At 35.3% G+C, this 18,209-nt stretch overlaps 1 protein-coding gene across 50 annotated transcripts in view; it reads right to left on the bottom strand.

Annotated features, from left to right (window-relative positions):
* Positions 1-12,375: 12,375 nt before the first annotated feature.
* Mhcl (Myosin heavy chain-like) overlaps positions 12,376-18,209 on the bottom strand; it is a 120,166-nt gene continuing 114,332 nt past the window's right edge. For 32 of the 50 annotated variants that reach the window (XM_073959295.1, XM_073959238.1, XM_073959386.1 and 29 more), the window contains 5 exons: positions 14,939-15,254; positions 14,241-14,883; positions 13,800-14,180; positions 13,571-13,726; positions 12,852-13,245 (listed from right to left, as the gene is read on the bottom strand). In XM_073959295.1, the coding sequence (XP_073815396.1) occupies positions 13,116-13,245; positions 13,571-13,726; positions 13,800-14,180; positions 14,241-14,883; positions 14,939-15,254 (1,626 nt within the window). In that variant the 3' untranslated portion in view covers positions 12,852-13,115. Of the gene's footprint in view, positions 13,246-13,570; positions 13,727-13,799; positions 14,181-14,240; positions 14,884-14,938; positions 15,255-18,209 lie in introns of all 50 variants that reach the window. The other 18 variants (XM_073959049.1, XM_073959424.1, XM_073959452.1 and 15 more) reach the window with 2 other exon arrangements.

The following is an 18,209-nucleotide window of genomic DNA, read 5'->3' as shown; positions in this document are numbered from 1 at the left end:
GTTAATTGATGCTGTTTAGGGTTTATGATTGTCCATGTCCCATGTCTTTATCCTAAATCAGTGAAATTTGTAAATATATCCTTTTTCTTGATCGGGGGAGCAACCACCGTTGTCTCGAAAATTAATTTGCAGGCCGATGCTCTCATAATTTTAGCAAATATAGCGATTATAGAACAATAGGGCCCCGAAATTCGTCTACAAATATATAGAAGTTTGGACCACGGGGCATTCCTGAAAATTTTCTGAAAATTGCATGAATTAGGTTCAGTAGTTTTGAAAAAATAATGTATTGAAAAGAGTGGGCGTGGTCATCAGTTTTGAAGATATAACATATTTAAAAAAGTGGGCGTGGTCCGGCATTTTTGGCTCCAAATATGTACCTACGGTACACACAACCCCATTGCCTCCCAAAATTTATGCTGAAACCGATATAATCATAAGTTTGGCTTATACATACATACGTCACATGTCACATACAGTCTGTCGCAAAAATTAGTATACACCGTTGAAACCAAAATGTATTAGGGATAAATATCACTATAACTTATTGAAAACAACAAACAATTAGTTTTATTTGATAGACAAGAAGGTTATCTTCCGTAATAACAATTAAAAGAGCGCAATATTTGCATACATTAGCAAATGTACGGTTCGAATCCCAAAAATACCAAAATTTATGTCGCAAAAGTTAGTATACAACGGAGAATCCTCGTGGAACTGTGTAAAAAAATTCTTGATATTTTTGAAAAAAATTAAACTAAATCTGTACTTAAGATCATAAAGAGTATATTAATTTGTTTTAATGGCAGTTATAGTACTTATAGTGACAAGTCCAACGTAAAATCCACAAAAAATGGTAATCTACAAATACAACAACTGTAGCGACAAAATTCCGGGTGTTATGTCCTGTTTATGAATTTTAAAGCCATGAAATGCTCAGAAAAGCTCTAAATTTTGAATATCGGGTGATCTCGATCGAGTTTCGACTTGTCCTTTTTGAAGAAACGGGAATTTCTTGAAGGAAACCCACACTTTTGAGGCCGTTGTCCTTTTAAAACATGTAATAATCCTTAATCCTTACACATAAGGACTTTCCTTTTCAGTTAATTTTTTCACAAATTATGTCCCTTTTCACATTCCCACCAAAAATAAATAGTAGGAGAACCTCAAGTTCTGGTGTAAGCCCTACAGTGATACTCCACCACCACAGAAGGATATGATAGCTAATTTAAAATTTTAATACAGAGCTTTCTCTGCTGTTATAACGCATGGATTGTGCAAAAACGTTCTGTAAAGCTGTGTTCGCTTCACTTAGGACCAAAATACAAATAAATGGATCATTTAAAATTCATTAGACATTAGTAGTACATTAGACACTAAGGACACGAGAAGCATCTCCGATACTGCTAAAGGCCGGTAGGCCAGTATAACTGTAGGACTTACAACGGACCTTGAGGTTCTCCTACTATTTACTTTTGGTGGGAATATGAAAAGGGGCAACATTTGTGGAAAATTAACTCAAAAGGAAAGTCCTTATGTGTAAGGATTAAGGATTATTACATGTTTCAAAAGGACAATGGCCTCAAAGCATGGGTTTCCTTCAAGAAATTCCTGTTTTTACAAACAGGATAAGCCGAAACTCGATCAAGATCACCCCATATTGAAACCTTAGAATTTTTCTGAGCATTTCATGGCTTTAGAATTCATAAACAGGATATAACACCCGGAATTTTGTCGCTACAGTTGTTGTATTTGTAGTTGACCATTTTTCTGCATTTTACGATCCAGTGTACGTTGGACTTGTCACTTTAAGTACTATAACTGCCATTAAAACCAATTAATATACTCTTTATGATCTTAAGTACAGATTTATTTTCATTTTGTTAAAAAATATCAAGAATTTTTTACACAGTTCCACGAGGATTCTCCGTTGTATACTAACTTTTGCGACATAAATTTTGGTCTTTTTGGGATTCGAACCGTACATTTGCTAATGTATGCAAATATTGCGCACTTTTAATTGTTATTACGGAAGACAACCTTCTTGTCTATCAAATAAAACTAATTGTTTGTTGTTTTCAATAAGTTATAGTGATATTTATCCCTAATACATTTTGGATTCAACGGTGTATACTAATTTTTGCGACAGACTGTACATACAGGAGTTTAAAAGAAAGGCGAGGGGAAAGTACTTCACCTCCTCCGAAATTCATAAAATATATATAACAACGGCAAACCTTGGGCTTTTGCTGCAAATTTCATGGAAATCGGTCCAGTAGTATTGGAGATATAACATATTTAAAAAAAAGCAGGCGCGGTCGGGTCTCTAGGACCCAAAGAAGTACCTAGATTGTAGATTAATTCGTAAATTTTTAAAGCGATACATTCGTAGATTTTGCAAATATAGCGTTTTTAAACATATTGCGTAGGGGAGGTATCCCGCCCCTCTGGAATTCAATAAAATATGTAGCCTGTTTTCGGGGGCCATTCCTGTAGATTCAATGACAATTTCAGGAAAATAGGTTCAGTTGTTTTTGTAGAAAAAAATTAAATTAAAAATTTAAGAAAGTGGTCGTGGTAAAATGTTCTTTCCATAAAAACCTAATAGTACGTTTATATATAACCGGATTTAATAAACTCACTGAATTTCAAATGTCAATTCCATTGGTTATATGTCAAATAAATCCTCACAAACAAGGTTAACTCGACAAAAAAGCTCTATGTTTATACATTATAGGGCGTTTTAGTTGCGTTATGACGGCATTTGATTTTTATTCATAATGATATGGCGTTTTTTTAATTATAGCAAAGGGAAGTACCCCGCCCAAATTAATTTCCATTCGTAATTATTGTAAATATAGCATTTTTAAAGAAATGGGGTATATGGGAAGTACCCCGCCCCTTCCGAAATTTAACAAAATATGTATGTAGCCTATTATCACCGGGGGCCATCCCTGTACATCCCATGACAATTTCAGGAAAAGCAGTTCTGTAGTTTTTGTAGAAAAGCTTAAAATCGGTCCAGCCGTTCTCAACTGATGCCATTACCAACGAACGACATTTGATTTTTATTTATATATGTATGTAGATTATTCTACAATATTTATTGGCTTGGTATATTGAAATAGTAGTGGATATTATATTTCAATTAACCAAGCCAGAATAAACGCGATAAAATTACACTAAAGCAAATAGTCGTTTGTTTCTTCGGCAAAACTGGTCATGAGGCGACTTATTGCTACAACGTAGGAGGTTCAATTCTGAGTGGTACATCACAATTTGTTTGCTTGAAGTCTTCGGAGAAATTCGAAAAACGAACAAGAAAAGACGAATCATTGTGCACAATGACAACGCGAGCTCTCACACATCCATTCAAACCAGCGCCTTTTCGATCGGACAAAACGTGGACTTGATGGGCCTTCCGCCGTATAGTCTGACTTGACACCCAATGACTTCATTTGTTTGCCTCGTATCAAGAAAAATGGTGTGGTCAACCATGTTAGTCGCCAGATGGTGCTGTTTAAGCGTTAAAAACCATTTGGAGATGTCTCATTCGGAGTGGAAAAAGTACCTCAACAATTGGTTTGAGCGCTTACTAGAGAATACTTTAGTAAACAAACATACATACTAGTTTTGATGTTGATGACGTATTCATTATAAGGACATAAACTTTTCTTGTAGCCCTCGTACATATAAACAGATGAAACACAACGTCATTTAAATACAACAACTCTATTGCGTGTCTTCATGCCATTCCGCCATTGTTACATTTTGAAGCCGATGTTCCTTTAAAATATACCTACCTACCTGTGAATAAAGTAACGCCTCTGTTGGCAAAAGTTTGTTGCTTTCACTGCACGACATTGAACTTGTTTCCGGCTATCAAGAGTAAATACAGTATAGTCTCGATTATCCGGAAACTCGTTAACGTGGCAGTTTTATTTAAGTTATTGGTTTTAGCAATTAAAATAAAAAAATATAGGATAAGTGTACCAATAGTCGGCACTTTAACGTTTTTCCTAACTTCAATCCATTGTCATTCTCAGTAAATTTTTCCAATTGCAATGAAATAAAGCTTATTTGCTTCGAAATTTAGTTTACTTTTCGATGACAAATTTTGAATAATTTCTTATAAAACTTGTGAAATTTCATAAAATAGTGTTTTTGTGCTAGTACTCGGCACCATTTTCCAATAGTCGGCATCACATGTTCCAATAGTCGGCACCATGTATTTTAGTAAAAAATGTTATACGTTTGATCGTTTTTATTATTATACCCTCAGCATTTATGCATACACTTTCATACGGGCAAAATGTGCCTCATCGAAATAATGGTTTTAGACCCCAAGTATGTTTGGACGAAATGTGTTTCAGACAATTTGGAGTCGATTGAGCAATGTCCGTCCGTCTGTCTGGCTGGCTGGAGCGCACTATAACTCTCGACCGGACGAACCGATTCGGTTAAAATTTTGGCTTTCGTAATATTTTGCCCAAACTTAGTTTAAGTTCGAAGATGGGTTATATCGGTCCACTCCTTCCGGTACTTCCCCCACAAAAGTTCGAAAATGTTCGGAGAATTTGTGCGCACGATAACTCTTGAAGGGAGTAACCGACTTGGTCCATACTTTGCTCATCGTAAAATGTGTACCAGACTTAGATAATGTTTCAATATAGACACAATCGGCCTACTCCTTCGGGTACCTCCCACACAAAATTTCGGATAAGTTCACTTTAAGACCTGCTATCGAATCACTTTGATTTTTGTTGAAGCAACTTGCATTCACAGCCTCAATTACGATGGTAAACGTTTTTTCAGGGGCAAGTCCACACTTCTTGATAAAACAGCCCGAAAGTTGCAAAAAAACCCTATGGCACCATATGTAGTGGCTGGAGATCCACTTCCATAATGGTCAATGTAGATCCATTGATTTTAGTATCTGCTCCGCAAAACTTTTGATCTCTAATCCTAATGAACATTTTTGTCGGTTCAAATTCTCCAAATTAAAAAAAACCCTAAATACATACGTTTTTTGGGACAAAATTGTTCCAATATATACAGGCTGAGGGTATATCTCTGTCGGCAAAGCCGACAGATACTTTTTTACTTGTTTTGTTTTGATTTGAATAAATCAGAAAAAATATCAGAGTAAGTTGTACACAAAAGTTATAGTTATCTAAAATGATAAGCTCAGTGGAACTATTTTTTGATGATAGTGAAGAAAATATAGTTAACGTAGCATCTATCAGGCGAGACTTAAGAGATAAATCGAATGCTTTATAATTGCCATCAGTATTGTGAGTACGAGTATGTTTGGTTTCCAATATTCATCAAAATAATTGTTAATGTTTTAGGTTTAAAGAGTATTTTCGGTTTCCAAAAGACGCTGTTATTTATATAGTAGAGGCATTAAAAATTACTTCAAAAAACCCACAGATCAACAGCAATACAGCCGCTCTTTAAAGTGTGTGCTGTTTAAGATTTTTTGCAGAAGGAAGCTTTCAAAAATCCCATGGCAATGACATTAACCACGGGATAGTTCAGCCCACATTGTCAAAGATATTAAGTGAAGTTCTGGAATTAATAGAGGAAAAACTGTGTAAAATTTGGATTGTTTCCATATTAACAGAAGACAAAATTCCCGGGCGTTGTCGGATGCATTTCTACCTCAGCAGATTCTCCAATTTCACTGTTATTATCATCCCATGTCTCTTCAATTCCGTCGATTGCACCTGCAGGATTTGAAACCATATTAATTTGCAGTAAGTCTGCTACCGCTTGCTCCATCGACGACAAAGATATTTCTTGTAATGGTCCACCTCCTGTAGCTGTAGTGTTCTTATTTTAAGACATTTTTTCTTTAGTTTGGATTTAAAATGAGTCCATACTCTGTGCCATACATCTGGTGTACGCACACAACAATTTAATTGCTCCACAACATCCTTCCACACCTCATCAAAAGTGGCTTTAGTTTCGCCAAAAAGTTATCGCCGGGAAATGAACTTAATGGCGACAAAATTTGACGTCGTCGGGCGATTTTTGCCATACGTAATGGAAAAATTGCAACTGGCAACGCGACACGACTCGCGTTGCAATACGGAATAGACCGATAAAATCACAATAATGTAAAATCTATTATGTTTGTTGTCAAATGTTGTTAACAGTACTCTGAATGGCCGACCTTCTGTAGACCTCGAGTGTAATACTAATGTTGGTCGTTCGGATTTTTTATACTCACACAAGGGCAATGTATACTCTGCAAATGTGTGTTTTTGGCCATCAATGCTTTAAACCTAAAAATTATCAATTATTTTGATGAATGTTGAAAACCAAACATACTCACAACAAATTCGATTTATTTCTTAAGTGTCGTCTGATAGATCAAAAAATGGTTCCACTGAGCTTATCATTTTAGAAAACTATAACTTTTGTGTACAACTTGCTCTGATATTTATACCCTCAGCATTTATGCTAATGAGGGTATATACACTTTCATACAGGCAAAATGTGCCTCATCGAAATAGTGGCTTTAGACCCCAAGTATGTTTGGACGAAATGTGTTTCAGACAATTTGGAGTCGATTGAGCAATGTCCGTCCGTCTGTCTGTCTGGCTGGAGCGCACGATAACTCTCGAACGGATGCACCGATTCGGTTCAAATTTTGGCTTTCGTAATATTTAGCCCAAACTTAGTTTAAGTTGGAAGATGGGCTATATCGGTCTACTCCTTCCGGTACCTCCCCACAAAAGATCGAAAATGTTCGGAAAATTTGTGCGCACGATAACTCTTGAAGGGAGTAACCGATTTTGTCCATACTTTGCCCATCGTAAAGTGTGTACCAGACTTAGATAAGGTATCAATATGGACTCAATCGGTCCACTCCTTCGGGTACCTCCCACACAAAATTTCGGAAAAGTTCAGTTTAGGGCCATCTCACGAATCGCTTTGATTTTTGTTTTAGCAACTTGTATTCACTGCCCCCCTACGACGGTACAAGTTCCTTAGGGGCAAGTCCATACTTCCCGAGAAAATAACCTGAAAGTTGAAAAAAAAAATCTCCTATGACACCGTGTGAGGTGGTTGAAGCGCAAGATAACTCTCGAACGGATCTGCCGATTCGGTCCAAAAGTTGGCCTTAGTAATATTTTGTCCAAACATAGTTTAAGTTCGAAGATAAGTCATATCGGTCCACTCCTTCAGGTACCTCCCCCACAAAAGTTCAAAAATGTTCGGAAAATTTGTTCGTACGGTAACTCTTGAAGGGAGTGGCCGAATTGGTCCATACTTTACACATCCTAATATATCTACTAGATATATATCAGGTTCAAATATGGACTATATTTGTCCACTCCATCCGGTACTTCCCACACAAAATTTCGGATAAGTTCACTTTAAGACCTGCTATCGAATCACTTTGATTTTTGTTGAAGCAACTTGCATTCGCTGCCTCAATTATGATGGTAAAAGTTTTTTCAGGGGCAAGTCCATACTTCTTGAGCAAAAAGCCCGAAGGGTGTAAAAACCCCCTATGGCGTCATATGTAGTGGCTGGAGATCCACTTCCATAATAGTCAATGTCGATCCATTCCTTTTAATATCTCCTCCTCAAAACTTTTGATCTTAAATCCTAATCAACATTTTTGTTGGTACAAACGACCAACATTTTTAAAAACCCCTAAATACATAAGTTTTTTGGGAAAAAATTGTTTCAATTTATACAGGCTGAGGGTATATCTCTGTCTGCAAAGCCGACTGATACTTTTTTACTTGTTTTTTTTTTTTCTAATTTATTCAAATCAAAACAAAAAAACGCTCCACTACATCGTCGATAACTTGTTGTCGGCCATTACTTTCTACCGCTTTACGTAGTACAATTTTTAAATTTTGTCGCAGAGACGACATGACTCGCGTCGCAAAACGGAATCGACCCATTATACTTTTTTACAATTAAATTAATAGCTGAAGGTTCAAAACACTGATATTGATTGAATCTGACAAAAATTTCCGTCTTTTTACTCATTTTAATTGCATGATTTTCTCTTATCTGTAATTTTACAGTTGTTGGCGTTTTTTACTGTTGAACTGCTGAATTTTACATCTTTGTGTTTTTTTCAGCTCGAGTCCATATTGTGGCTCATCTCTCGCCGCAGAAAGGGTTGTTCGCATCTTGCGTTGCCAAACTAAGTAGTCTATGAATCACATAAAGTGAAAAATATGTCAAAAGGGTCCATATTTTATTGTGTTCAAACATTTGAATAACAATAAAATGTTTTACAATGGATATTAAATTTATCACATGTTTATCGATGCAGAGTTCGTGGCAAAAGGAACTGATGAAGTTGTTTGGTGACAACTTAAACTATAGTCTTCCCCACATCCACCCAAAACTGATCAATTTCATTTCCACTGTAAAACATTTTGCCTCGATTCATTTTATGCGTACTTTATACCCCGCTTACACTTAACCGGATTAACCCAGTGGGTTTGGGTTTAAATGTCAATTCCATTGCGCAAACGTCAAATAAATCCTCCACAAGTGGGTTAACCCGCCAAAAAACTCTATAGACTCTATACACTATAGTGTAACCGCACTAATACACGATGTGTTTTTTACATATGGGTTGTCACTTTTTGTATAAAATCATAGCGATCATGAATACTCACGTAGGGACTTCTCACGAGTGAGTTGCAGCTCACTTCTAGACCTATCACAAATGACAAGGGAGAGCGTAAAAAGTGAAGAAGGCTTCACAAGTTGGAAAATTGAAAATAGTGCCGCATTTTGTGAACCCTTGAGAATATAATTTGTGTTGCCATACCGTTATTTTATTTACGAATAATTTTACAATAATCATATTTTTTTTATAAAGCACTACTTTATTTTAAATTAAATAAATATTTCTAAAACGAAAAATATTTGTTACCAACAATCCACTTTAAAAATACTTAAGGTAAGGTCACATTAGGCAAATATTTGCTCCAGTGACCGGCATTGTGCGCTTACTGAGATCAAGTGAGTGTTAATTATACATTGAATTTATGCTAACTTGCTTTCAGTAAGCGCACAATGCCGGTCGCTGGAGCAAATATTTGCCTAATGTAACTCTACCTTTAGTAATTGATAAAATAATTAATAAATGTTTGATATGTGGCAACATATGTAACAGCTGTTTTTTTCACAGATATGTAAAAATTTTTTATTTACACCCGAAGAATTTCTGCAATTTCAATGTGGAGACTACGCCTACGGGCTTTAAAATTAATGGGCCGATTCCGTACAGCGAGGCGAGTCATGTCGCGTCGTTTAACGTCTCTATGACAAAATTTAAAAAATGCCCTACGTACAGCGATAAAAAATAATCGTCGATAACAAGTTATTTTTATTTTTTTTTTTATTTTATTTTTATTCGTTAGTAAAAATGAACGGCGACAGCTAATTTGTTGTCGCCGGAAAATGAACATTACGGCGACAAAATTTTACGTCGTCGTGCGACTTTTGCCGTACGTAATGGAAAAATTGCAACTGGCAACGCGACACGACTCGCCTCGCTGTACGGAATCGGCCCATAAGTTACAAAATGGCGCTGTGTTAAGCCAAAGCTTGGCATGTGCGTTGTCGAGTAGTAACCTAAAAATCAAGCTTTATCCAAAAAAGCACTTGTGACAGTTGGTGTTTTCTTGAAACGAGTTTCCTGAACTAATCTGAATTTCCATACATGTGTTTGTGGGAGCACCACCGTGGAATTGTGCTTCATTTCTTCAATGAGTTCATGATATATTAACTAAGCTAACCTGAATTTTTATGTAGAGACTACGCATATGGGCTTTAGAATTAAGTTTGCAAAATGGCGCTGTGTTGGGCCAACGCTTGACATGTGCGTTGTCGAATAGTAACCAAAAAATCTTTTGAGCTTTATCCAGAAAAACTTGTGGCATTTATGTTTTGTCAAATGTAATCTTGTGTGGATACTGGCGGTGTCTTTAAAGCAGCCAACAACACAAATAAATTTATAAAAACAAAATCTCTACTATTTGCAAAAAATGTGAACAAATATCGTTTAGAGGTCATTAAATGGCAACAAGAAATGAAAATGTTTAATATTGCATTTTGGATGATGGCCGAAACGACAAACGATACAAAGAAAACCAAGCAAAATTTTGTGGAAGTAGTTGCATGCGATGCCAATATTTCACTGGATCTTTTGCATTGGTTCAAATGAAGTTGTGAAATATCCCATTTTCAGCCTTTGAAGGAATTTCAGAATTGTTAATAATACAATACATGAAACATCCGATCTTTTCTCCAGCATTATGACCAATTCTAAGAATGCTAAGTACAATTCAATTCCTTTGTTCAACATTTGAACCAATTTCATGAATTTTAAATACAATTTCAATAAGAATAATATAATGTTATCTTTCTTTTTGTTATGTTTTTATTTTTATATACATATTTATATCTTACTTTATGAATCTAATACTTCCTGTTGTGACTTTGTGTTCGGGCATATGGCATGTCAGAGCGTTAGTGATGCCATGCCAAGGTGTTGGTTAAGATAGCATTCCACTGGGTTATTTAAGATTCCATCCTAAATGATTTGGATCTTTTGAGGTCACTGTCTTGCAAAAAGAATGGGCGAAGGTTGTTCAATCGAGGAACAACAATTCTAGAAAGAGGTTGATCCTGATTGGGCCCTCTTCCATTCCTGTTGACATCCTATGATTCTGAAACACTTCCCATATCTGAAAAATGTTGGCCAACTTCAACTCCGCCTCCAAATTACGCCAAACTCGATTGAAGTCTTCCTTGCTTCATTAATATACGGATGAACATGCATAGTTGCCAAAAGAATTTCTAATTGTTTTTTATTTGTTAATTTCAACGTAAAACACAAATTCAAATGTATTTATTAAATCACCATTACAAATGCAAAATATTTGTTTTAGTCGATTTTTTTCTATAAAAAATGCCCATAATTACATTTTTTTGTTCAACTCACCTTGTCATTTATGATAGCTACTTTTCTTACTTTTCTGTGAGAAAACTCACGGTGAGATGATGTTTATGATTGGGTTGAATATGTATACGCAATTTACTCAAAGAGTGGCATAACTCAAAAAATGGGTTTTTTGAGTTAACAATTTCTATTTTTTCTACGACTTCTACTTTATCTTGTGTCAAATTTTCAAGTTGATATCTCTAAAGCTCAACGAGTTACAGATTATTTTCTAGGAGTTTGGCATAAATCATCAAAAAAGTTTTTTGCATTTATGAAGCACTAAAACACTTCAAGTCATGCTTGATCTTGCACAGAAATTTAGCAATGATATCTGGCTAGTTCTATCCAAAATATGGTCCAACTAGTTATTTTAGTTGTTGTGTAATAATCTTTTTAAGTTGGGAAGTCAAATTTCAATCGACAACTTAAACGCGTTTTTCTCGAAACTTGATTTTTTGAAATGTGTCACTCTTTGAGTAAATGAGCGATATGTAAAATAACATATCGTGTAAAGTATCCATTATATATAATATAGTGTGTAAACTATTGTGTGTTTTACAGTGGTGTCTTTCTGTTAAACTTCCTGTTAATCTATATCAGCCTTCTATATAAAAAATTCGTTGCACCATGTCCATGAAAAATCATGACTTCTTTACAATCGCATAGTGTAACGTAAAAACATGTAGTAAGACATAATCGCCTTTTGATTTAAAATGATTGTAGACTTTTTCTTTTGTGGCAGAGAACTTGTTAGAGGTTATGGAAGGGAAAATATGTACATAAGTATGTCCAGTAATATTGGGCAAGTAAAGAGACAGACAATTTGGTACAACTGATGTTGCTACTTACAGAACCAGAGAATAATAATAATAAAGAAAACAAAGTTATACGATTTATTGTTTCGAGTTAATAACAATATATATTTTCGCGATAAAATGATGCTTCGTTTATGACGATGGATGATGATACGAATGTGTATGTTTTTAGTTTTTGCTATTTTTGTAATACAATGAGTTAAAAAGGTAAAAAATCGATTTAGGATTTCGTATGACAGTTAATTTTGCATTTTTTTCTTTTCGTTTGGTTTTGTTAAATTTCTTTTAATGACAAATATGCTATATGTATGTGTGTATATGAACGTTGTATTATTTAATGGAACATAAGAATTTCAAGATATATAGGATGTGATTGGTTAAGTTTGTTAGGTAATATTTATCTATTATGAGTTATTATAAATACTTTTCATATCGACTAATTTTTGTATGTAAAAAAGCATAATAATTTAATAACTATTTTTTATGTGTATCGGCTACCGATCCTGAATCCAGAATTGGCAATCAGACATAATAATAAAAATCGTAATAATAACAAACAAAAAATGGTAATTAAATCAAACAATTATTTATTTCTTCGTATGTTATATTTTTTGTTTAGAATTCATATTAATTTTTGTTTTTATTTTTCATATAATAAATAAGTTTTTAAAATAATGGTTATTTATAAATAAAAAAACTATAAACATTAAAAATAATAATAATAATATACATAGATTACACAAGAAAACAAATCGTTTTGAAAATAAAATATCAATTGAACTAAAGCAGAAAAGAAACAAAATAAAAGAGGATACAAATAAAAATAAACGGGAAAACAAAAACACAATGCAACCTTGTCTTATGAATAAATATATATTATGTATACGAAATTAAAGCATTATAAACCTTATTCGACGTTTGTGTATATTTTGGGTAGTGGCTATTCTCCATATTTCTTCCCTCCATTCAGTATCGAAGGCTGAAATTTCAAATGGGTTTTCGTGGTAAAAAAATATTGATTAATTTAATTTATTTATATATTTTTGTGTATTTTATGTGGAGATTTAACCAAAGTTACATGTTCGTAGGTGGTGGTGTTATTGAATGATTGGGGTGTCTTAGCGGCAATTATCCTTTGCCATGTTCACTCGTTATAAATGTTTACTTATATCCTTATTGATCCACTACGAATAAGTATGAAAGGTATGGAAAAATTGTGCCGCTCTAGTGTGATCTTGTTTCGCAAGATTCTTTACAACCAATTACTCTTCTTGTGCCTATGGTGGGGTACCATATGCTGTACCCTAGGTAGACACTTTTAAAAGATTCTTTCTCTTGATTAGCGAAGTCTGTGTGGGATGATCTTCGGGTAACTTAGAGGCCAAAAGAGCCTGCTTATGTATGTGGGGCGAGGATGGTGAAGTCAATGTGATTCTACAACAAATAAAATACAACTTTTTCGTTGGTACAATTGGCAATGCATTGTGAAAAGCGGAATAAAAAGGCAGGGCTAGCTAAGCAGAATGTCGTCTTTTGTACCGCTTGTCCACAAGTATTTGTCCAAATTAGTTTGGGTTTAATGTCGGGTCAAAATGTGTTTTTGTTGGTGTTATTGATTGATGAGGTTGGCTGACTGACTGACTGGCTGGCTGTAATTTAGCTTTTGTGAAAACATAAAGCGCATGTTTAATCTATGGCCTCTAAGTGCTGGCAACTAGCAACTTTGATAAAGTTCCATATGAAGTTGCCCAACACCTACCTGGGACTATTCTCTGATTTCTCACGCACTAATGTGGTTGTGGTGCTGACAGTAGGACCACCATTGTGTTTTTGCAGAGATTGTCTTCGTGTTTGAATGGGCTTAAGGCGTTCCTCTAAGTCGCTAATGGAGCCATCCGAACTGCGAGAATCCTCACTACATAAAGAAAATATATTTTTTATAAACATTCATATGTCAAATTTCAGAAACAACAATGTGAGTCATTTACCTATCCGACAAGTCTTCATCACCCTCTTCCATGGCCTGTTGTAGATCGGCTATACGCTGTAGGGCTAGTCGGAGATCATTTTTCAAAGCCGACGCCTCCGCTTCCACTTGTTCTACTTTCTTTTCCAAGTCTTTGCGTTTCGCCATCGACTCCTGTTCCCTGCCTGAAACGGCATGGAATTCTTCGCGTAATTCTCGCAAGCTTTTTTGTGATTTCTTGAGTGCTTCTTGGGCCTGCATCTCTCTGACCTTTGATTGTGATAATTCATTTTGTAGTCTTTCTATTGCTTCTTTGTGACGATTCACCTGGACTTCAAGGCGCGATCTTGTAGCCTGTTCCAAATCCAAACGGGATTCCAGCTCTTTCGAGCGCAACTCCAAACTGCAGGAAACGAAACACATCACAAGTTGTTCGATATATGGTTATTGTTATAACACTTACCGTTTGGAGTTCATTGCTGCCGATGGATCTGCTAGATTTTCGATATTTTCCAGCCTGTGTTGTAACTCGCTTACTTGTTCTTTGAGACTATTGCGCTCTGCCTCTAACTCCGATAGTTTAAACTCGTATTCTGATGCAGCAATTTGTTCGGTGTTAAGCTGTTTAACGGTTGCGCTGTACTTCTTCATGAGTTCGGCCAACTCTTCCTCATTCTCCTCAATTTGGGCCTGCAGTTCGCCTCTTTCCCGCTGGGCAGCCGTTGCACGATCTTCAGCCTCGTTGCGGGCTCTGTTAGATTCCTCGTACATGGCCTGCATTTCGGCCAGTTCTGCTTCAGCTGTTTGTCGAGCTTTCATGGCCAGTGTTCGGGCTGATTCGGCGTCTTCAAGTTGGTTACGCAATTGCCTAATCAATGTTTTACCAGGCGTATCTGCCTTCAATCTTTCCAATTGAGCGTGAGCATCTTTAAGCAGCGCTTTGTATTTGCGTAAATCACGGCGTAGTTTTTGATTGGCAGCCTCTTCAGCTTGGCGATCGACCCTATCTTGATCTTCCATTGAAGCTAACCGCCTCTCGAGTTCATGTTTCTCTCTCAACAGCAATGTTCTTTCTTCATGCTCCGTTTCCAGTTGACATTCAAGAGCTGAAAGGAGATACATTTTAATTAAATTTAAATTTCGAATAAAAGATTCGTGTACCTTTGATTTTCTTATAAGCACAACCGCGTGCCTCCTCTAGTTCTTCGTCTCTTTGCTGAGCCTCTCTGCGTGCTTCCTTGCGCATCGTTTCCAAAGTCATTTCCAAGCGTAATTTAGCTTGTTCCAGTAATTGCACTTGACCCGCCATTTCATCTAATTCCTCCTCCTGCTCCTTCACTCTGCGATCCAATTCATTCTTGGAGCGTCTCAATTGGGCGATCTCTTCTTCGGTGCCACCGCCAAAGGTCATCTCCTCCAGTTCACGTTGTAATGAAGCCAACTTCTCCTCCTTGAGATCAAGCTCAAGTCGAGTGTCCTACAAAAATAGGAAAGCATAAATGTTAGAATAGGTCAACTCCATAAACCTTTTAAAGTTGTTCAACTGTACGTATATACCCACATACATGGTGTAAACGTAAACTACACATAAATAATCTATTTAGAATACAACAGTTAAATATTTTTATTACGACGTTTATTTACTCTTCAAAGAAAATGGAATGATAATAAAAAAAATCATTTCAGGGCATTCTATAATGGATCCACGAACTAAGTTATGTGCCGTTTCTTTCTTCTGCCTTTGCCCTTCTTCTTTGCAGAACGAAATTAATTAAAAATATGATGTTTTCACTAATTCACAAAACTAATAAACAAGAATGTGCCTCACTGTGTGTGTTTTTATATAAGGAAAATACATAGATACGCACACGTTTAACCATAAGTAATGTCTGTATGTATGTAGGTAAATCGTACATACTATTCCTAAAGAATACGCTGTATAGACATAGACAACATACTTGCAACAATGCAGCACATGTAGTATAACGGAGACTCATTGTCTTCGCTGGTAAACGATCATCAAACGCACAGCACAGTTGTTTATCAGGTAACTAAACACTGAAGTTTTTAGCCAAATTTTCTAATATTTTACTCCTTTTTCGTCTTTTTTTAATAATTAGCACATCAAAATATCGTTTTGTTTCCAGATCAACTATTAAAAAATAAAAAAATCCGTAATTCGCAGACTAACTTGCTGCTTAGCTAATGGAAAATCATAATCTTTCGTCCGCTTTACGCAGTACAACTAAGTCTTTAAAATACATAACTAAACTGAAAGAATGCTCGAGGAAGAATGAGAGTAAGTTGTTATGGACAGCAGAACTAACTTCAAGAATTGTACGAACATCGAACATGCTACGTACGTTTGGATGTACGTATGTGTGTAGGTATGTTCCTACAACGTTTATCGCACCATACATATAATGCAGCAGAACGACCGACCGACGGACAGACGTATCTTTTGCTCTTGCTGAACGTGGATGAAAGGAAAAGAGGAACAAACAACAACTGTTTGGTAGTGCCTATCTGCCGCTTGTTATGAGAACAAATCATAAACTATGTATGGGATATGCAAGCAAGTAAGCCAGTTGTAAATCTGGCGGCTGGTTCTTGTTTTCTTGTTATGCATATACACTACCGGACAAAAGTATTCACACTAAAGGCTGTTTCATGCTCAGTTGTCAATCTTTATTTTTATTTTTTTTTAACAAAAACCGTTAGCTCCAAACTTTTCTCAGAAAATGCATGTATTTATTCCTCGTTCATCTAAATGGATTTTACATATAATTTGGCCCATATTGTTAGGGGCACAATGATAAAAAGTATATTTAATTGACTTAATTAAGCTATCATGACCTAAGGAGTTTGCATTGAAAAAGTTATACATATCTGGCGAAGTCCCACACACCCAACCAATATGCTATGATCGTTTCGCTGGTATGTGATGTGAGTGGCTAGAATGGCATTTTCTTTTTCACTGTCATATGTTTGGGTACAACATTTACTAATTTTTTAACACTTTTCTAGCAACAATATTCTGGAGCCTAGCTATAGTAATTTTTATTTTTTACTCTATTTGGTACTTTTAACATAACATATGTTTTTGTAAAACGGGCTAACTATGCAGATATATCTACCTTTATTATTGTAACATGCCATTTGACGTTTTAAGCCATGGCTGCAGAGTTGTATTTTTAGCAATTTTCATACCTGTCTTACCTCTACTTTATTGTACCATGGGTAAAAGTAACAAAAAGCGTACTGTGAAAAATGAGATGCTCTTACAACTTTATTCAAAAAGTACGGGATCGAACAAATGCAAAAAAACGTAAAAAACTGGAACAAATGTCAACGATTGTAAAAACTCTTTACTTCTGGAACAAAGCTATTATTGTGATTTAAAATACAAGAAAAAATACTGAAATCACAATAATGTAAAATCTGTTATGTTGGTTGTCAAAAGTTAACAGTACTTAGAATGGCCGATCTATTGTAGTCCTTGCTTGGATGGGACATTTATATGTAACATAATATGCGTGTCTGCGTACTCGATAAATTGTAATAATTATTACAATTACAAATTTTGACAGTTGTATAAAGGAAAAGTTGCTAAAAATGTGTTTCAGCAACATTTAGTAAGTACGAGGACAAACCTAATCGGTGTGTCTTTTTACTTACTAAATGTTGCTGAAACACATTTTTCAGCAACTTTTCCTTTATACAACTGTCAAAATTCGAAACATTTGTCATAATTATTACAAATTATCGAGTACGTAGACAGACATATTATCACGTAAAGAGACACAGCTAATGTTAGGTAATCCTATAACTGTAATGTTAAGATTTCGTTACATAGTCCCGGTCCACACTAGAGTGATTTCATTGAAAAAAATTCTTGAAAATATTTCTTGTAAATAGTATTGTAAAGCAAAGACATAAAGTAATAAAGACCAGACAAATGCATGCAACAAAAAAATGTTTACGAAACTATGTATAGAAACATTACCGTTAACATGTTGCAGTTAATTCAAAATCGTAACCAAGGAGGAACATTTCATGTAGTGGTATCAGAAACGAAATTTATGAATTCAAGGATCTATTCAAGTATAATTCTATGTCAATTGGATCCATAAATTCGGTTAAATATGTAAAAATGTATAAAAGAAAAAATGTTATATCACCATATCGTAATATAACATTATGTTAAATTGAAAAGCCATTCACTGAAGAATGACAGCAAAAATGTCTTATCTTGTTGTATTTATGTCTTTGTGTAAAGTTCCGATCCACATGAAATCATTTCATGAAATTAGGCATTTTTAGTTCAAAAAATTACTTTAGTTTGGAACTCGATATGTTCAATCGGACAAAAATTACCTGAGATATGAGCGTTAGAAAGAGAAAATTCATTGTGAACTTTGAAACACGGTTT

The sequence above is a fragment of the Musca autumnalis genome, unplaced genomic scaffold (genome assembly GCF_047663935.1).
Source record: "Musca autumnalis isolate F117 unplaced genomic scaffold, ASM4766393v1 scaffold_1, whole genome shotgun sequence".
Taxonomy (NCBI): domain Eukaryota; kingdom Metazoa; phylum Arthropoda; class Insecta; order Diptera; family Muscidae; genus Musca; species Musca autumnalis.
The sequence above is the reverse complement of the archived record's forward strand: the minus strand, read 5'-3'. Positions and strand labels throughout refer to the sequence as shown.